Source organism: Lissotriton helveticus, chromosome 10, assembly GCF_964261635.1.
Source record: "Lissotriton helveticus chromosome 10, aLisHel1.1, whole genome shotgun sequence".
Classification (NCBI taxonomy): domain Eukaryota; kingdom Metazoa; phylum Chordata; class Amphibia; order Caudata; family Salamandridae; genus Lissotriton; species Lissotriton helveticus.
This window is the reverse complement of record NC_136071.1, coordinates 116,261,008-116,281,101: the sequence shown is the minus strand read 5'-3', so window position 1 is coordinate 116,281,101 and position 20,094 is coordinate 116,261,008. Positions and strand designations below refer to the sequence as shown.

At 45.1% G+C, this 20,094-nt stretch overlaps 1 protein-coding gene across 1 annotated transcript in view; it reads right to left on the bottom strand.

The window, feature by feature from the left end:
- The window catches only part of TRRAP (transformation/transcription domain associated protein), an 885,394-nt gene that overhangs the window by 249,418 nt on the left and 615,882 nt on the right, over nucleotides 1-20,094 (bottom strand). Inside the window, exon 49 of the mRNA XM_078664902.1 lies at nucleotides 1,686-1,899. Within this exon, the coding sequence (XP_078521028.1) occupies nucleotides 1,686-1,899 (214 nt within the window). The remainder of the gene's footprint in view (nucleotides 1-1,685; nucleotides 1,900-20,094) is intronic.

Here is a 20,094-nt window from a genome sequence, read left to right as displayed (position 1 = left end):
TTTGCAATGGTTGTTCGTGTGGAGGGAACTGGAGTGAAACTCAAATGAAGTGGCAACTAAGGTAATGTGGGTGCTGTTTGCGGAGGTGAATGCAGGCGTTGTCACAAAATGACAAAGCTGTAAAAAAATATATTTGGTTGACGCTGTGTAATACAGAGTTAATAGAAAGAAAACTGTGATTGATCAGACCCAATGGTGTGCTTGGATAAAACATGTGATCCGACAAGAAGTTAAAATAAATATAGGACGGACTCGTACAGGAAGAAGTGAACACACGGAGGAAAACATGTCTCCCATTTCGGCATGGTTGTTCATATATTTGGAGGGAACTAGAATGAAATTCGAACGAAGTGGCAACTAGGGAAATGTGGTTGCTGTTTGCGGAGGTGAATGCAGGCGTTATCACAAAATGACAAAGCTGCAGAGGTGGTGCAAAAAAAGTGGTCCCGACATAACATCCAGGACAGTTCTGATACAGTGCTGCATTACAACCCCTATCAGCGTGCAAGGGAATTCCTATAAAAGTTCTTAAGATCTAGTCTCGCGCCTGAGGGAATTCACAAGGTGAGGAATCTGTGGGAAGAAGTCTCTACCAGGATGGTAACTTTCACAGATTCATGTTTTCAAAATGGCCGGGAAATTCACAGAATAATTAATGACACAACTTGCACTCATGCAGCCAATCTAACTCCTTTTGGAGAGGTTTAACCAGCAGCCAAAAAGTCAGGCTCCTCCATCAGAGGCCATTTTAGACTATCTTTCAAATCAGTAAATGATCTGAAATTAAACCGGTATGGAGGACAAGGGAGGAAACTTTGTCTATGAAAGATTGTAGGAGAATACTTGCAGATAAATAATTAAGGCTTCTGCAGTAATGTTTCTTTCCAAATTTGCATGTCAGATTGGACAATATGCTAATCTGAATGGAATACAGCAGTACCTTATTGAAGTTTGGATGTTTCTCCATATTGCTGTCTTGATACCAGTGTAGAGCCGTACTTGAAATAATGCTTTTTTGGCCTCTTCGGTTCTGGGAAAATGAGTGGCCATTACCAATTACGCCTGCTACTGCCTGCTTGTCACCATGTAACAGTATTCATTGAACTTCATTGTGCATCTGACAATGCTAAGTGTCTCGTTGTTTTTCCAATACTTCCTTCTTGCAAAAGGTCTTTCTATTTTAAGAGCACAGATAAGTTAGGACTTTTATTAACATTTTGAGATGTAAGCAGCTTCTCACTGTACTCATCTTGCCCTCATGAAGAATGGAATGATCGAGAGATGAGTTTAGCTAAATTGATGAAAAAACACAGTATATCTATAAAATCAAAGACTGTATATTACATCATGAACTCGAGAATTAAAATTTTATATAGAGCTTGGAGATGCAGGTTTGGCATTTTACAACACTGCAAATACTCATTTGTTCCTTATTTACCTATGAAGGAGTCAAGGCTGGGTCAACCAAGTTTCACATAGATTTCGACAACAAGAATTTAATTTCACAAACGTATTCAAAGCTAACTCTTTTGAAGGCCATAATACAATTTTACAAAAACAGCTGACTCAAAACAGTTATTAGGAATTGTCAACACTATGGTGTACCCATATAATTCTCTTGAAGATCATGGTTTTATGGTCAACAAAATATTTTGCTAATGTTGAGTATTTTGTGCCCTTTTTACCTCAATGCATTGCTTGATCCAAAAGTGATTCCCCATTGCTTCCCAATTTTGGGAACACGTGATATAAAGTAGACGGTCATAAACACGGCGCTTCATAGAGTTGTCAAACACCTCGAAAAATTTGGCTCTGATAAGAGGCTGTGCACAGCGCAATCCTGAAAGGAAAGCTGGCTCCAACTTAGCAGTCAGCTCACTGCCAGAGAGGTTCTCATCCCTGTACAAAATTGAACAGAAAGGAAAATTACAATTTACAGATATTTCCTATTTGGTATGTTCAACTCTGTAAAATAAAAAACACACAGAATGTTCTTATGACAAAACAAATACTGGGAAATAGAACTAAGTATGTTGGTTTGGAAATATGAGATACTACATTCAATACTGCAACTAAAATCAATAAACCTTTGAATGTGTTATTTGCCATGTGGTATTAATCAAAGGATAAATAAAGTGGATGAACTAATGTGAACAGATCTGACAAAAAGCCAATTCTTTACCTAAAGTTAAAAAAAAACATTGTAGTGCTCACACTAACCATCCTCAATCATGTCAAAGGTAGCACCCCGGCTGAGGACTGACTTTCCAATGTAACTATCCCTTATTCAAAGTGACTCAGGATGACAACTCAAACACGCCCATGGCCGAACCAAAATGAGATCATTCCATAAAGTGGAATTCCTACTTCTTTTCTCAAATGACTACTTCCAGTACAAAAAGGGCATGATATTCTAGCACCTCTAGGCATCTCTCCATCAGTGACCGTCTTTGCCATATTCCTAAATGTAATCAGCATTCAATGACTCAATATGACAACAACACTAGACGTATACAGGCCACCATTTCAACTCCATCTGCTGAGGAAAGTAAAACCACATCTAACACATGGAACTCAGGACAGCAATACAAGCGTTGGTACATTCATGCAGAGGCAAAACACCTCTTGCTGGCCACATGTCAAGGGTGCTAAGGAATCAGATCACATTACCCCATCCTAACAAATAAGTGCACTGGCTCACCACAGATGCAAGAACTAGACTACATAAGTCGTTCAGCTCTCCACTAATAAACTAAAGGACACATTGCACAAAACAGGAGGCAAACGAACTGGGAGGGAGAAGCAAAACCCGCCTGCTACTAGAAATATCAAAACAAAGAAAAGCAAGACACTAAACCAGACTTTTGATTGTCTATAACCCCAAGGGTGTAATCCTATCCTGGATCACATAAGTGTGAACTTAAACCTTACAGTTTTCTGAAAAGAAAATATACTTTCTTCCGAATATACCTGTCAAGCTAACTGACTCTTATTTTTTGTCTACTTCTATGGTCTGATGTCTAAAGCACCCGTTCCTTGAGGCTTGGTTCACCTTATGTGAATATCATAAATAAATACACCCTAGAATATTGGCTTGGTTAATGACTGCATTTAAAAGCATATGTTTTCAATATGTCAAAATCCCAGGCAAGCTGAAACACTTCATGATGGCATCCCTCCTTTAAAAACAAGCATTTACAATGCAACCGTTTCGCCTTTGGAAAAGTTTGAGCTATTGGCATTGTAAATGACAAAATTTGTATTTATGTGTTGGTTTTGAAAACAGATAAATAAATGGCATTGTCCTTTACATTGCCAATAGCTCTAACTTTTCCAAAGGCGAAACCGTTGCATTGTAAATGCTTGTTTATTTATGTGTTGGTTTCGAAAACAGATAAATAAATGGCTTTGGCATTTACAATGTCAATAGCTTAATCTCTCGCAAATGTGAGACCTAGGAGACCTAGTAGTAGAGTGAATAATAGTGAGTAGTAGAGCGTGAGTAGTACAGAGTGCGTAGTAGAGGAGTAGAGAGTGTGTAGTAGAGTAGTAGAGTGAGCACTAGAGAGTAATAGAGTGATTAATAGAGAGTGAGTAGTAGTGAGTAGTAGAGAGTTGTAGAGAGGACTAGAGTGAGTAGTAGTGAGTATAGTGAGTATTCGAGAGTGATTAGAGAGTAGTAGAGTGAGTAGTAAAGAGTAGTAGAGTGAGTATTCGAGAGAGTATTAGAGAGTGAGTAGTAAAAAGTGAGTAGTAAAGAGCAAGTAGTAAAGAGTGAAAGAGTGAGTAGTAAAGTGTGATTAGTAAAGAGTGAGTAGTAGAGTGTGAGTAGTAGAGTGAGTAGTAGAGTGAGTAGTAGAGTAGATTGAGTAGTAGAGAGAGCGAGGGGAAGAGAAAGGATTGGACAGGAGAATGGTGAGCGAGTGGGGAGGCCATTGTCCAAAGGGTATGACTGAAGCATGGTGTGCTAGGGCACTGCCTTTCACAGAGAGCACAACTGGGCACTACAGTTGTGTCAATTATGCAGCTTTTCTGCTAACCCTGCGTGACACATAAATGATAAGACGTGGAAATTGATTTTCTGTGCATATTTCTCATGTGTGCATCACACATGTAAAGTGTCTTTTTGTTTTGATCCTATTAAAATCTTTGCAACAATCACACTTCAGAATCACAAAAAAAGACTATGAGCTTCATTTGATCTTTTCTTACTGCTGAAATATTTCCACATATTTATCAAATTTATTTTGCAAGCATTCTCAGTTTGCCAAATATTACAAAACACTTGACACTGCACAGCTTCTTCCATAGCTTGTAAGCACTGCACTACCTCTCGCACCCCTACTTCTGCACCCCTGCCCTTAGACCACCCACCAACTGCAATTTACCTGGCCCAGAGTTTTGGTCTATACTATGTCCCTCGTGTGGCGTTGCAGAGTAAAATCCTTCTCGACCAGGACGTGCAGCCAAGCTTTAGGAAAGTGAACAGCACGTGCAGGGAAACTTTATGTAAGTGCCAGGGGTGGTGGAGCAATAAGAATGATCCTATCAACGTGGCAGGTTGCCCTGTTTAAAGTGCAGTGTTACTGAAAAGTAGACTTGCAGGATTAGGGGTACGAGAAGTGCTGCTGGCAGGAGCTGGAGAAAAAGACAGGAATCAATTATTTGAAGTGTCATCTTATAAAATTCATCAAGGGGTGTTAGCGGGCACAGCGTCTGATTCACAGCGTCTGATTCACATAGCCAAATCACCACTACTTATCCAATAAGAGCAAAGTACCTACAACCATGCTCAGTGATTGGGCTTTGGAGTTCTGAATAAAAACAAATGCTTCCACAGCTTCTTGGTGGAGTTTGAAGGAGCACGAAAGGAAAACCATATGCTAACCAGCGCCACAACACACAAAACCACAGAATGCATAAATGCACTGTGCAGATGAAGCGAAGAGCGGTTTAAAGCTGTTTAAGTCTGTTTGAAGAATAGCCAGTATTCTAGTGCTGAAAGGGAAATGTGTATGCCTTAGAACCACTCCAGGTAAGATCTTCTGACTGCAAAGTATGTGTAATGCAGCAGCACAGAATAAAGTTCAAGGATTGTCCAATTAGAGCCCTGAATAAAGGCTAGTGTAGGGCCCATGTAGCTAAAAAAACAGCTTTAAAGGTGAGCTTTGCTTGTCTGAGTTGTAAAAAGTTAGAAATAGAGATGGTTCATGTTTGTGTGTTACATAAAATCTCAAGACAAGGTGGTCAGCCACACTGCATTGTGTTTTTTTGTACATTTTTTTGCATAATGGGACAAGAGTGGGCTGCTAGTTCCTTACCTTCGAAAGATGTGATCACCCGAGCAGACTCATGTGCACTTAGGCGTGGAGTCTGCTGGCTCCAATGGAAAAGTCATACCGCGCACCCCTAGTGCATAAATGAAAACCGCACTGAGGCAGACATAAATATCAACATACAGCTATATACAGGTTCAGGAATTGCAAATAACTTATTACATTTGGCAGAAAAAAATTGAAAGAACAGAGTCGCAGGCATTTTGAAGCAAAAAGTAGCTCCTCCTGCAATACTCATTCACATGCTCTTATATGCCTTTGTGAATTGGCCTCAAAACATCTAAAATGGGAAAAATTTTATATTCATATACGCTAAATGCAAATCGAAAGGAGTCTGTCCTCGTTGCACTTTTGACAGTAGGGAGTTGGACATTCTGGGATGGGTATAAGAGTATGTAAACGAGTACTGCTGAAAGACTAGTTTATGTATTTATAAATGTGTGTGTCAGTCTTAAAGCGCATAAAAACAGCCAAAGAAGAAATCAAGAACAAACACGGACTACAGGACAATGAAGGGGGAAAAAAGAGCGTGCACTCGAGTGCCCCTTCCCCACCCTTCTCAGAAGTGCAACAGGCTTGGGTGGAAAAGGGGAGAGACAACGCTCCCCTCCACTCTGCCAACAAGCTGTCTGACATTAATCACTGACAAAGGTGCTTTTTCAGTGTGCCCTGAAACCTTCCAGAGAAGCAGATTTTGAACTTACAATGACAAAGAAAATAAATGGCAAGGTGGCCTTCCAGGAAGGAGGCTGCAGCACACCAGGGGAATGGGAGCTTGGACCAAGAGAACCGGGGAAGGAAGAAAGAACAGGGAACTTGCTCTCCAGGTATGGCGCACTGCCAAGAGCGTGCATCTTCGAAGCGCTGTGAATTAAAGGCGCCTTTGTTTGCCCAAGAGTAGCCTTCTGATTGACTCCTGAAGAATGAACGGGTCCGTAGGCCCGCTGTTAGCAGGCCCCAGTTACTCATGCATGACACGGGGCATACTTAGATTGCTGCTGAGAACTGGGGTGCAATATGCAGGGTACGGGCTCACATATTGCCATCAGTGTCAGCTAATTTTGCACCGACATGTTTAGTGTAAATGTTGTTTTTGCACAAGACAATTAGTGCAACTCAGTTGGAAAACTTTCCTGGAATGGTCTATTTTCATAAATTCTGAATCGTCCAAAAACCAATAGGCCCCTAATAGATACAGTTGGCTACCTTATGTCACTGATACCCTAAAGTTTATCTGTGCAGAAATATATATATATATATATGTATATATATATATATATACTATAAGTACTTGTGTAATTCTGAATTTAGTTTTTATCTTCTCTTACTTTGTCCCTCATAATGTAACCACATTCTAGTTTTCTAGTTTGACTGTTTCACAAACGTTTCTTATGAACAGAAGAGGCTCATACACTTTTCTCGGTGAAGCAGCTCGACTTCACACCCTTTGCACACTGGGCCTCCGTCACTGACACTGCTCCTGAGGCGGCCCTACTGAGTGTGGGACGGCGGCTCACTTTCATTCACCAGCTCTTTAGCTCATTAAACTGTTTTTCCTCTCAGCATTGTCCGCCATGTTTGAACTGCTTTGCCGCTAAACGCTCCTAAGCAGTTGAAAGGCCAGATCCGCACAGGGCCAGCCCTCCTGTGTTTTGCACTGCGCCATCTTTGAGGTATTAGCAGCGCAGGGCGATAAGGGGATTGGAAGGCCCGGCTTGAGCCCCTCAGCTCTGTGTTCCTCTGACACCGCATAGTTCCTGTTGCTCAGCTGGAAATGTCGAGCCGGGGCGCTTTAAAAGGGAGATTATAACACTTGCGCTGCCATCGATGCTCACTTTCGCCTTCCCTACTGTCTGAAGGAGTCACGGCGGACAATGGTCCCCCGTGGTTCCCAAACGCCAGTGAATGGGAACACTGTTGGTGGCATCAGTCATTCAGAGGGAGCCTCGGCGTATTGTCCTCCCCAATCAACGGCGCAGAATAGAGTTTGCTGGTGGCTGCCAAAAGGTTAGCAGCGCCCATGAAAGAGGGTTCCCATTATTCACTGCGTTTACAGAACTCCCCCTTTGTTGGGGCCGGCCCGTCGTTTCACGGCAGAGGTCCGGATCTGCGGCTGGCTGCCTTCTCCAAATGAGCGATTCGTGTGAATGCTGCGGGCCGGCGAGCAGCAGCGCCGCCTCGGACTCGGGGCTTATGTTCGTCCCCCGCAGACGGGCGAGAGTGAGCCGGCCAGGTTTGGCAGAGTCACTGGTTAACGATATCCCTCCTGACTCCCCTGACCTGCAGTTAACACTGAGGCTGCAGTCTGAGCTCCCTGCCCTCGCCGCGGCATCGTGGGAGGTCTCCGAGGGAACATTAGTTAAATGAAGCAGAGAGGCGTTGTCCGTGGCTGCGTGCAAGGGGTGGACAATGCATCGGTATTTTATAGCTCCTGGGTGCTGTGAAAGAGGCCTAAGGTGGAAGAAACCTCGGCGTGAAAAGTGATCATTGTAAGAGCACTTACAAGAGAGGATGTGCCGATGTGGCCTTAAGCAAGAGCTGCATACTTTGGAGCTGGGGAACCAGGTTCGAGCCTGGGCGCCTCCTCAGCATCCTGTAATTCTCGGCAAATCCCTTAATCTCCCTGTGCATATCCATAAATGAACGTGTCCATCGGGTCGAGCTCGCGCTATATATATCTACAGCAAATAAGTCAGGTCCCGGGCCGGCCAGCCAATCACAGCGCGGCCCGGGGAATGACGTCACGGGGGTGTCCCGGGCCGGCAGCCAATGACAGCGCGGCCTGGGACAAAGGGGCGGGACTTAAAAAAAGTCCCAGAAACGCCCCCGAATCGCGTTTTCAAGAGAAAGCGTGATTGACAGCCTCTGTCTCCCAATGGCTAGCCTCCATTTATGGAGCTAGCTAATGGTAGACAGAGGCTGAACCAAAGTACATATGTAGGATCATGAGGTTTCGCCGTGGGCGGGGCAACTGCTACGCAGTTGCAACGCCCAGGGCGAAACCTAAAAACGTTTTAACCACCACACAACAAAATTACTCTCCTATCACAGACTGCACCTTGTCCAAAATCCAGGAATAAACTGTCTCTACACAAACTGATGTGCAATCAAGCAAAATGCTAGATGCCAACCAATCACGAGGTAATTCCAAGCACACAACTGAAACAGACACACTAAATGTATTGGAAAATATCCTTGACATAGACAGAAAAGACTCTAAGTACGTCAATCCTCCTTAACGTTACTGTTGCCTTCAATCAGAGCATTTGCAACACCATCGTCAATTGGCGTGCATCACTAATTACTCAACAAAATGTTCCAGGTCCTTCATAAGAATGCACAACCTAGATGTCAAAGTCAATGAATTACGGTGTTTCATAAAGGTAACCCCACCCTTTCCTCTTAAATATAAATGGTAAAATACTCATGGGCTGGTTGATAGCCAACAGTCTATTTCACTTCAATGAAGACAACATGTGCATCTATCTTCGAGTCATAGGAGAACAAAATCAATTCAGTGATATAGAAAATTGCCTCAAAGCAATTTAATGAACGGATCTAATCATTCAAACTCAATGTCCTGAAGACAGAAATCCTAGTCATGAGCTATCAAAGTTGCTTAAAAAAGGACTCCATCTGCTCTCTCCACCGACGTTCTGTGGTGAAAAAGTTCCTATCAACCCTAAAGTCAGAATCCTTGTGGTCATCGGGAAACTTGACATCAGTCTAAACTCTCAAGTAAACATAGTGGTTGTATTCTCCTTTAATCAAATAAAATGTCTTAGAAATAAGCTCTACTTCTTCTCTAAATGAAACTAACCAACTGATGTTTGCGGCACTTGTAACTTATTGCCTCAACTACAGCAGCAGACGGTAGACTGGTCTGCTCACCTACCAAATCAAAAGACTCCAGAAAAATCAAAACGTTGTAATTGAACATGTAGTCAGCCTGAGACAAACTCATAAACCATTGTTAAAGAAACCAACACTTGATTTCTGTCACAGCCACATTCAAAATTCAAATCATGATGCCTAGATTGTTTTCTGCATATAGGTGGGTGTGGGACAAACAATACCAACCTGAGACCTCTATTCTTTCAGGCATAACATCTTAATTATCACACAAACCAATAGCAAGGTGAAGGTGGGGCGTATCTTAGAAGCTGCACCTCACCTGAAGAGCTTACTTCTGGTCAAAAAGAACATCTCCCAACTTCTAGACAGGCAGAAAAAAACTCTCAGAATCCAGCTTTATGTCTTACTAGAATTTCCCTGCCAACTTATGACCCCTAAACAAACATATCATCCCTCCTATATCTATCTCCCTCCTTACCTGCTCTAGAAGCAGTAAAAAGTTGTGTGAATAAGAAATTCCATAATAATGTATTCATGACACATTTAATACTCTGCAGGCAGAAAAACGAATCATAATGACATATATAAATATATATATGCCTCACACATATATATTTACACATTATATATACACTCTAAAATGGGAGGGGGCCCTCCTCCCAGGCCGTTCTCAGCCCCGGGGGCCGCAACCTCCCTGGGGCATGGCCTAAAAGAAGAAAGGAGGGGGGCAATGCTGCCCACCTCCTGGAGCCCTACATGGCCCTGGGGACTGCCACCCCCAGGGCCGGCTCCAGCAATGTGCCAGGGTGTCCACTCCCAGGACACTGCAGTTTACTATGGATTGGCTGGAGCACCACCAAACTCAGCTCTGCTTTCAGAAGGCGAGAGCAGAGTAGAGAAACAGACACATTTCTTTGAGATCCAGGGAGCTACATGCCAGCAGCCTACTGGGTTTCAAAGTAATGCCAGCTCCTGCAGGAGGTGGGGAGCTGGCTGGGGACCATGGGGGATTTCAGACTCCCCCCATGGTCCCCACCGTTGAAAATGTGGGTGCCCTGGGTGGGGCAAAGGAAACCCCATTACAGGCCAGGACCCGGGTGATATGGTCCCTAGGTCCAAAAATGGCCCGGGAGGAGGTGCGTGTGCCCTCTACACCCACCCCCCGTTAAAAAAATAAAAAAAGGGAATAATAAAATAAAGGGGTAGACACAGTGTTTAAAAAAGGGACAGAGTACAGAGACAGGGAAAAAAAATCTAAAAACAAGACAATATACAAAATAAATGGAAAGCTCACAATTGGAGTTGGGCTTTTGACAGTGGTGACTTTCTCCAAAAGACCATTTTAAGAGACATCTGTTTCCTTCTCTTGGTTATCTTTTTTAGGTCGAGCCTTTGGCAGCGTGCATGTGCTGCATAGGAAATCAACCTCTTGGAATCACTTAACCTTCAGGAGAAGCTCGTGCATGTGGTGCTCACACGCCATTGGCCTTTGCGTCTGGCTTCAGCACGCAATAGGCCAAAGGCGTGTGGATGTCCTAGCTTTTCCTGAAATGTTCACTCCAAGAGCGTTTTGCTCTTGAGAGCCAGCAACGACACACTGGGGCCATCTGGTTTGGGTCAGGTTTAGGTGGCAGCAGCATTCCTTACAGCGTGTGCACATCACTCCCGGTCTTGTTTACTTAATTATCTACAATTAAGCGAGGCCACGGAGCAGCGAGCTTTTATTTAAATGAAGGAATCACAAGAGGGATTATAAATTAGACTTATAAGTATTCGAGCATCTGCTTAGGTTTGTGACTCCGTGTTTACATGTCCTGTGACCAGTGTGATGCTGACACAGAAAGTGTCTTTCTGTTTCAGAATCCCGGCTCTGCCTCATGCTCACAGTGTGCTCCAGCGTAGACAGCAAGGAAAAAAAATCGACAAATAAATGACTTTTAAATGTTTAACTGCGCAGGCATTACAGCGACTAATGTTCTGCATTTCGGCCAATGTTATTGATAGAAGAGTGATCCTTTCTGAAGAGTCTGGGGGTTTTCTCTATATTCTTGCTTCTAACGGCAGTTTCTAGGTGCCTGCATGCCACCAAGGATGCGCTAATCTAGTCCTGGGTTTACATTGAACAACTTTAGGCATTGTGGGAGTCGTAGTCTTCGTTTTTTAATGTTAAATAAAAGAAAACCTCCGATGCTGCAGCATTGTGTTCTTATGACAGAAAGTCGTACCACTCCCGGTCTTGTGTGCTTAATTATCTACAATTAAGCGAGGCCACGGAGCAGCGAGCTTTTTTTTAAATGAAGGAACCACAAGAGGGATTATAAATTAGACTTATAAGTATTCAAGCATCTTCTTAGGTTTGTGACTCCGTGTTTACTTGTCCTGTGATCAGTGTGATGCTGACACAGAAAAGTGTCCTCCTGTTTCAGAATCCCGGCTCTGCCTCATGCTCACAGTGTGCTCCAGCGTAGACAGCAAGGAAAGAAATCGACAAATAAATGACTTTTAAATGTTTAACTGCGCAGGCATTACAGCGACTAATGTTCTGCATTTCGGCCAATGTTATTGATAGAAGAGTGATCCTTTCTGAAGAGTCTGGGGGTTTTCTCTATATTCTTGCTTCTAACGGCAGTTTCTAGGTGCCTGCATGCCACCAAGGATGCGCTAATCTAGTCCTGGGTTTACATTGAACAACTTTAGGCATTGTGGGAGTCGTAGTCTTCGTTTTTTAATGTTAAATAAAAGAAAACCTCCGATGCTGCAGCATTGTGTTCTTATGACAGAAAGTCGTACCACTCCCGGTCTTGTGTGCTTAATTATCTACAATTAAGCGAGGCCACGGAGCAGCGAGCTTTTTTTAAATGAAGGAACCACAAGAGGGATTATAAATTAGACTTATAAGTATTCAAGCATCTTCTTAGGTTTGTGACTCCGTGTTTACTTGTCCTGTGATCAGTGTGATGCTGACACAGAAAAGTGTCCTCCTGTTTCTGAATCCCAGCTCTGCCTCATGCTCTCAGTGGGTTCCAGCGTAGCATGGAAAGGAAAGAAATCAACAAATAAATGACTTTTCGATGTTTAACTTCGCAGGCATTACAGTGACTAATGTTCTGCCTTTCGGCCAATGTTATTGATAGAAAAGTGATCTGTTCTCCCTTCTAACTGCAGTTTCTAGGTGCCTGCATGCCGCCAAGGATGCGCTAGTCTAGTCTGGGTGTACATTGAACAACCTAAGGCATTCTGGGAACCGCAGTCTTTGTTTTTTAATGTTGAATAAAGGAAAACCTCCAATACTGCAGCATTATGTTCTTGTGACAGGAAGTCACCTGACGTCTAATGCCCACTCACTCCAGGAGAAGCGTTCGGGAGGTGACACTTCCGCGCGCTCTCAATCTCCGAACAGCTTCACCTGGAGCGCCCAGAAGGCAAAATGATGATTACACGTTTGCACACTCGTGCAAGGCGCGGGAGCGTTCGCCCAGTGTCTGGATGCGCCGGTCTGCCGAGGCTTGTCCCTTCATTACACGTGCCCCTTGTTTTGTGGTATTTCGGTTTCACTTGGTAATTACGGGGTGTGACATATTCCACTCATAATTCCGAGCCCTGTGGAAATAGGGCTTTGTGTAGAGACTTGAAGCCTGGAAGCTAAAACAAGCATTGGCATAGCCAAATGGGTCTCGCCTTTGGGGCCTTATAAGTGTTTAGACATGCAACAGTTGATGTTGTTGCACCAAGGATATTGTGCTGCATAACTAAATACTTATAAGGTCCCAAAGGCGAGACCTATTGGCTATGCCAATGCTTGTTAATCTAGACTTGCCTTAGTCTTCCATAGCCATCAAAGTATATGAGATTATACATATACACCAATAAGAATTCTCTTTTCATTTTCTTGTTGAACATGTGAAATTTCACAGGTACAAAGTCCATGTTGTGGCTCTTTTCCTGAAGAAGGTGCCACATGTTCTTCAAGTTTGTTTAATTATCAGTTACTCAACTTTATTTCAGGTTGCCAAAGGGTGATTATTTACATTGGATCTCTTGTAAGTCCTACACAGTGGGATTCCTGAGAGCTGGTCGGAGGCCCATCCCCTTTTCTCCACCACTCATAGAAAATCGTACAGGGATGTTAAAGTAAGGAAATAGCATTTTAAAAAGCTTTTGAAATTCACTGAAAAAAACAACGGTTACAGGGACGATATAGTTAGGCTCAGGTTTCACTCGTAGAGAACCAGGAAAATCCAGCAGCTATAGTTATCTGAGCTAACTATAAATCACGCCCATGCAAAGCACTTCTTATGACCTCTTACATTACATCACTCATGATATGGTCAGTGACATCACTGATGACATCTAACTGATGACTGATCACTGATAAGTGGAAGGAAAACTCAATGGAAAAAAGGGAGCTTTGAATAGCGATATGACGCAGTATGGCATAGGTGCAAGGTGAAAAGCAGCATGCACAATTGTTCCAGTGTTACAATATAAAATCCCCTATACAAAACAAAACAACGACAACAAAATTATGCTAAATATACCCAGGAAGGCCTATGAGGCATACAGAAGATGTTCAACGAGGAAAAGAGAACAAGGCAATAGTGCATCCGCACAAACCAAGCGCGTTACCATAATAATGATTACTGGCATGAAGCCTGGAAATAAGGAAAACTCCTACACCATCCGGTATTGAAATCCAATCAGGGCCATTAAACAAATAAGAAAAAAAAACAATCACTCAGAAAGCGGGAACTACATTCTGTCTTTGATGGTTCGGAAGAAAAATCATAACATCCTCCGAAGGCAGGAATACCTCTCTGGGTGCCACCTGAAAGTGGAAGGGTTAAAATGAAACAGAAAGCCAGAAGTCTGCCAACGGCTCAATAGAAAGAAAGAAAAGCATCCCCCGACTAATTAAGTCCATGTAGAGCTCGGAAAACAAGTCTGCAGGGAAGGCGGAAGTACAGAGTCAACAGAATTAAGAGGCAGCACCGCCTGACTGTCCCAAAACTGCCGTAATGCAGAGTCGGCATGGGCACCAAATAGCCGGGCGCAAACAAAGGGCAAGTCAATCAAGATGGCTTGAACAGCCTCCAAAAACCCAGATGTGCGCAACCAGGCATGTCGACGTAGTGCCACTGAAGAAGCCATAGCCCAACCTACTGAGTCAGTGGTAGCCCTGCCACATTCAATGATTAATTTAGTTGCTTATTGCCCAGCCCGTATTATCGGGGAAAGTTCATTCCGCGTCTCATCCGGAAGGAAGGGCAGCAGACGTGCCAATGAATCCCACAATATATCAGTGAAGCACCAAAGAATGCAAGAAGTATTGAGGAATTGCAGAGCAGAATTGGTAAAGGAGAAAAAATTACTGCCACAAGTGTCTAATAGTCTGGACTGTTTAGAGGGACAGTAGGAAGAGAGTTGAGATTTTGGGCAGCCAAAGTAGCCTGTACCCGAAAACAGTGATGAGTAGGATGCCAGAGAAGACAGATCGGATCACAGGGAGCCGGACGGTGTCTGTGAGAAATAGAGTGATCCACAGAAGACCCCTTATCGGTGTGGAACCTCAATGTTGTTGTCTTCCCAAAGATACCTCTTTACTATCACCCGTGGGTTTGGGCTTTCTTTTCCAAAATTAAACAGCTCAAATGGTGATGAAATTTGGAAGCACCCCTCACAAATGTGCTAACATGGCAGCATAATTACAAGATCCCAAGAGCTCTTGGCAAAATAGCTGGCTACAATTTACCAGTGGAAAATTGAGATACTCCTCTGTGGTTGGTACAAAGAACCACCTAAATACTCCTCATTCAACTATAACTATGCCTCGTTATTGGGAAGCCATTATTCCATTGTTGAACATCAATGACTTACTATATTTATGGGTGGTCTGATAGAATCAGGGTGGCAAGGTTCCAATAAATATTTTCTTTTTACTAGCTTCCTGAAGAAAAACCACTTGATCAGATTTCTCCCGTTTCAAAGAATATTATCTGGCGGGGCCATCCAGATTGACGGAGCAGCAGAGGGCCCATGAAGAAACGATCCACCCTACCTAAAGTTTTCTGCCATACATCATTTCAGAATAAAATGCTTCACTTGGCTCATCATTTTCATAAACAATTAAGGCTGGACAGAACCCAAAGTTGTGCTAGACACTCGACATTTTTTCATGTTTTTCATAAACATGTGATCCGCTCCCCTAAAGCTGGTGTTTTTTGTTTTTTTTCAGAAACAAGAAAACACTATGGCCCTTATGCACCATGGCCCTACAGGTGAGGACAATTATTAATTTTCCCAGCGACTGGCATCTCAACGCATCAAAGGCAGTGGACCACAGATCGATGTCACCTTTAAGTCACCTCCAATGATTGATGGCTGGCCGATCCAGGTGAGGCACCAGTAGCAGCCAATCAGCTGTTCTCCCCCACCTCTAACTGAAACCAGGAAAGTATCAATTTGGCAGACAGTGAGCCTGGACAATTTGCAACAGGGCTTCAGCATCATCAAACTCTAAATGACACCCCCCCCCCTTCACATTACACAGGCTCTTTTATTCCAGGCTTGACTATTCCAATTCTTTGTAACTGGGTGGGGCATAGCAGCCATCCAGCCAATGCAGGGGGCTCAGAACACAATGCTCACACTGGTTATTAGGCATAGGAATGTTGGCTTTATGTCCAAAACCTGATGAGACCTTCGCTTGCTGTGGATAAAGAACCATGCCAGCTTTTAATTTATCAGATGTGTACATGGGCTGGCGGCTAGATCTATACCTAATGGAATTCTTTCAGTGGCGCTCTCCTTTTTGTTCAGCAACCATTGGAAACTGCAGCTTTTTCACTAGTGACACAATAGTTTAGGGGACAGTTGTTAAGAAATATTCTACCATCCAAAAACAAAAACACATTTGATCCATTCAACCTAAGCCCTGATAACACATCTTTTAGATCTACACTCGGATGTTTGGTAGCTTTAGATGAATACTCATACAGGGTGCTGCTTCCAAGTTAATCATCAGCATTATCTCTGTACTCCCTCAGCATCCCACCAATACAGCTAGTCAAAAAGAAATGAGCCACATCTCCATATCTAATCCTGGCACCCCATTTGATAGCATGGCCGAGCTCAAGGATTAAACTCTTCAGGATACTAGCAACTGTTGCAATACATAACACAGCATAATTGAAAATGTTCAGACAAAGAGAATTACAAAAAGTAATACAAATCTATTAGTAGACATTACTGCTGTTATGACAAAACAGTAATGTCCAACCAGGATTAAATAAATACAACCGAAAAGGGTGTTTAACTTTAGTGTCACACAATACACATTCAATGATTAATTTAGTTGCTTATTGCCCATCCCGTATTAACAGGGCAAGTTCATTCCGCGTTTCATCCGGAAGGAAGGGCAGCAGACGTGCCAATGAATCCCAAAATATATCAGAGAAGCATCAGAGAATGCAATGGGAGCTAAAGCAGAGTTGGCCTAATGAAAATGTCCTTTGCAGGGCTATTTGATAGTTTCTAATTATGGACCTAAAATGTGCAGTCATTATTTTCGGCTCCATGTTTCATTGTTTCAGAAAACATGCTGATTACCTCTAGTCATTGATGACCCTGGTTACATGTCTGATGTGTTGTCCCTACTGGAGAGTCTACTATAATTGTGAACAAAGTATATGTTTTTCCTGGCTTCCACGACAATTATCTAAGCTACAGTCGACATGAGGATCAGAGGCATAACTTACACTAATCACCTTCTAGAGTATTAAAGCACAAGTTACTACTTGTGTAACGATATATCTGTAAGAGACATTAGTTAGTATTAGATTCCTTACCTTAGAATATCCCCAGGCGTCAGACTGGATCCGGAAACTTTTGCGTAGCAGTACCCTTGCGCGTCGGTAGGCGTCGTCTGCATCTCCGCGTCCGTCGTGGGCGCCGTGATGACGTCGTCGGAGTACTTAGACGCCGCCTCCGCGTGCTGACGTCAGTTCTTAGACACAGCTTTTCCGCGCCAGAACGCAGAGCCATGTCAAAAAACCAACACTGGTGCCATTGAAACTAGGGCCCTGAAAGGGGTAAACCCTAACCCTAGATATCGGTTCGCAGAACAGGGAGGATGGGCGGGTCGGTAAGGAATCTAATACTAACTAATGTCTCTTACAGATATATCGTTACACAAGTAGTAACTTGTGCATCTAAAAGAGACAAGTTAGTATTAGATTCCTTACCTTAGAATAGATACCCCAGCAATACCAACCCCGGTGGTGGGTCTGCGAACCAATAATCACACCAGAAAGTCCTGGAGGACAGAACGGCCAAAGAAGCCATCCCTCCGGACTTGGCTGTCCAGGCAGTAGTGTCTTGCAAACGTATGCAGCGATGCCCATGTAGCTGCCTGACAGATGTCTTGTAAGGGCACTCCCCGGCCCAGGGCAGTTGTAGTCGCCGTGGCTCGGGTAGAGTGAGCTCGCAATCCAACAGGGGGTTCCTTTTTAGCCAAGGAGTAGCATGCCTGTATACACAAGATGATCCTCTTGAGCACTGCTTTCCCCTTCTTCGCACCCACGTAACCAACAAAGAGTCGGTAATCCACCCGGAACTGGCGTGTGCGATCCAAGTAAAACGAGAGCGCACGTTTTGGGTCCAGACGGTGGAGCCGCTCTTCCTCTTTAGAGGGATGCGGTGGCGGGAAGAAGGTTGGCAAGGTGATAGACTGCCAGATGTGGAAGGCCGTGACAACCTTGGGCAGGAAAGATGGCTTGGAACGCAACACCACTTTGTCCGGATGGACAGAAAGGAAAGGTGGAGTACAAGAGAGGGCCTGGAGCTCACTCACTCTCCTGGCAGAGGTGATGGCAACCAGGAAAGCAGTCTTCAGAGTTAGAAGGCGTAGAGGACAGTTGTGAAGTGGCTCAAAGGAAGCGCACATCAGAAATGTAAGAACCAGGTTCAAGTCCCACTGAGGCATCACAAACGGAACAGGAGGAAACGTGTGTGTGATGCCCTTAAGAAATCTATTTACAATAGGGGACTTGAACAAAGAAGGTTGATCAGGCAGCCTCAGAAAGGCTGAAAGGGCAGAAAGGTAGCCCTTGATAGTGCCCAGAGCAGAGCCCTGCTGGGCAAGAGAAAGAAGGAAGAGGAGAACCTCAGAAAGAGGGGCAGCAAGAGGATCCACAGCCTTTGCTGTGCACCATGCCACAAATCTGTTCCACCTGCAGGCGTATACCGACATTGCGGAGGGACGCCTGGCTGCCAGAATGACGTTACAGACTTCAGGAGGCAAGTCAAATGGCCTCAACTGTTGCCGCTCAATCTCCAAGCATGGAGGTGGAGACTGGACAGGTTCGGGTGGAGGACCGTCCCCTGCTGCTGCGACAGAAGGTCCTCCTGAAGAGGCAGACGAACCGGGGGATCGACTGACATACTGAGTAGCTCTGGATACCAGTACCTTCGAGCCCAGTCCGGAGCCACAAGGATGACTTGGGCCCGGTCGCGCTTGATCTTCTTCAGCACTCTGGGCAGAAGTGGTATAGGCGGAAAGGCGTACAGTGGACCTCAGCTCCACTCGCGACGAAAAGCGTCTCCGAGCCAGTGACGCCTTGGAAATTCCAACGCGCAGAACAGATGACATTGCGCGTTCTCTTCGGTGGCGAATAGATCTAACCAAGGCTCTCACCCATTGCTGAAAGAGGCCTTGCGCCACGTCCGAGTTCAGACGCCATTCGTGATCCATCATGCACCGACGGCTGAGCTCGTCCGCCCTGGTGTTCAGAGAACCTGCCAGGTGTTGAGCCACCAGGGTCACGCCCTGGCGTTCCAGCCATTGCCAGAGGCGCAGAGCCTCCTGGCAAAGGGTCCACGACCCCACCCCGCCCTGTTTGTTGCAGTACCACATGGCGGGGGTGTTGTCCGTGAACACCTGCACTACACTCCCCCAGACAGAGGGGAGGAATGCTTTCAGTGCTAGACAAATCGCCCGTAACTCCAACAGGTTGATGTGGAGCTGGGCCTCCGCCGGAGACCAGAGGCCTCTGATCTCCGCCTCTCCCATGTGGCCACCCCAGCCCTGGAGGGATGCATCCGTCACAACTACGTGCTCCGGTTGGGGAAGGGAGAGGGATCTGCCGCTGACCCAATCGCGGTCCGTGAGCCACCACTGCAGCTGTCTCGCAGTGCCCTCCGAGATCAGGACGTGGTCGGATAGGTTGCCCTGATGCTGGGCCCACTGAAACTTCAGGTCCCACTGCAGAGCCCGCATCCGCCACCTGACGTGATGCACCAGCAGGATGCAGGAGGCCATCAGCCCCAGAAGCCGCAGTGTCAACCTGACCGAGACCCGGGATAACGGCTGAAAGATGGGAATCAGAGCCTGAATATCCCGGACCCGCTGCTCGGGTGGATAAACCCGAAACTGCGCCGAGTCGAGAATCGCTCCGATGAAAAGGAGCTTCTGAGAGGGGCACAGGTGTGACTTCGGCACATTGATTGAGAACCCCAGCCGATGCAGGAGATCTGCCGTAGTCTGGAGGTGGCTGACGACTGTCTGGGGCGAGCCCGCCTTCAACAACCAGTCGTCGAGGTAGGGGAAGACTGAAACCCCTAACCTGCACAGATGAGCTGCGACCACCGCCATCACCTTTGTGAACACCCGTGGGGCGCTGGTAAGGCCGAAGGGGAGCACGGTATACTGAAAGTGCTCGTGGCCAACCGTGAACCGCCGGCAGGACGGGGATGTAGAAATAAGCGTCCTGAAAGTCCAACGCTACCATCCAGTCTCCTGGGTCCAGGGCAGCTAGGACCTGAGCCAGTGTCAGCATCTTGAACTTCTCCTTCCGGAGGAAGCCGTTGACGTTCCGTAGGTCCAAGATAGGGCGTAGGCCCCCTTTGC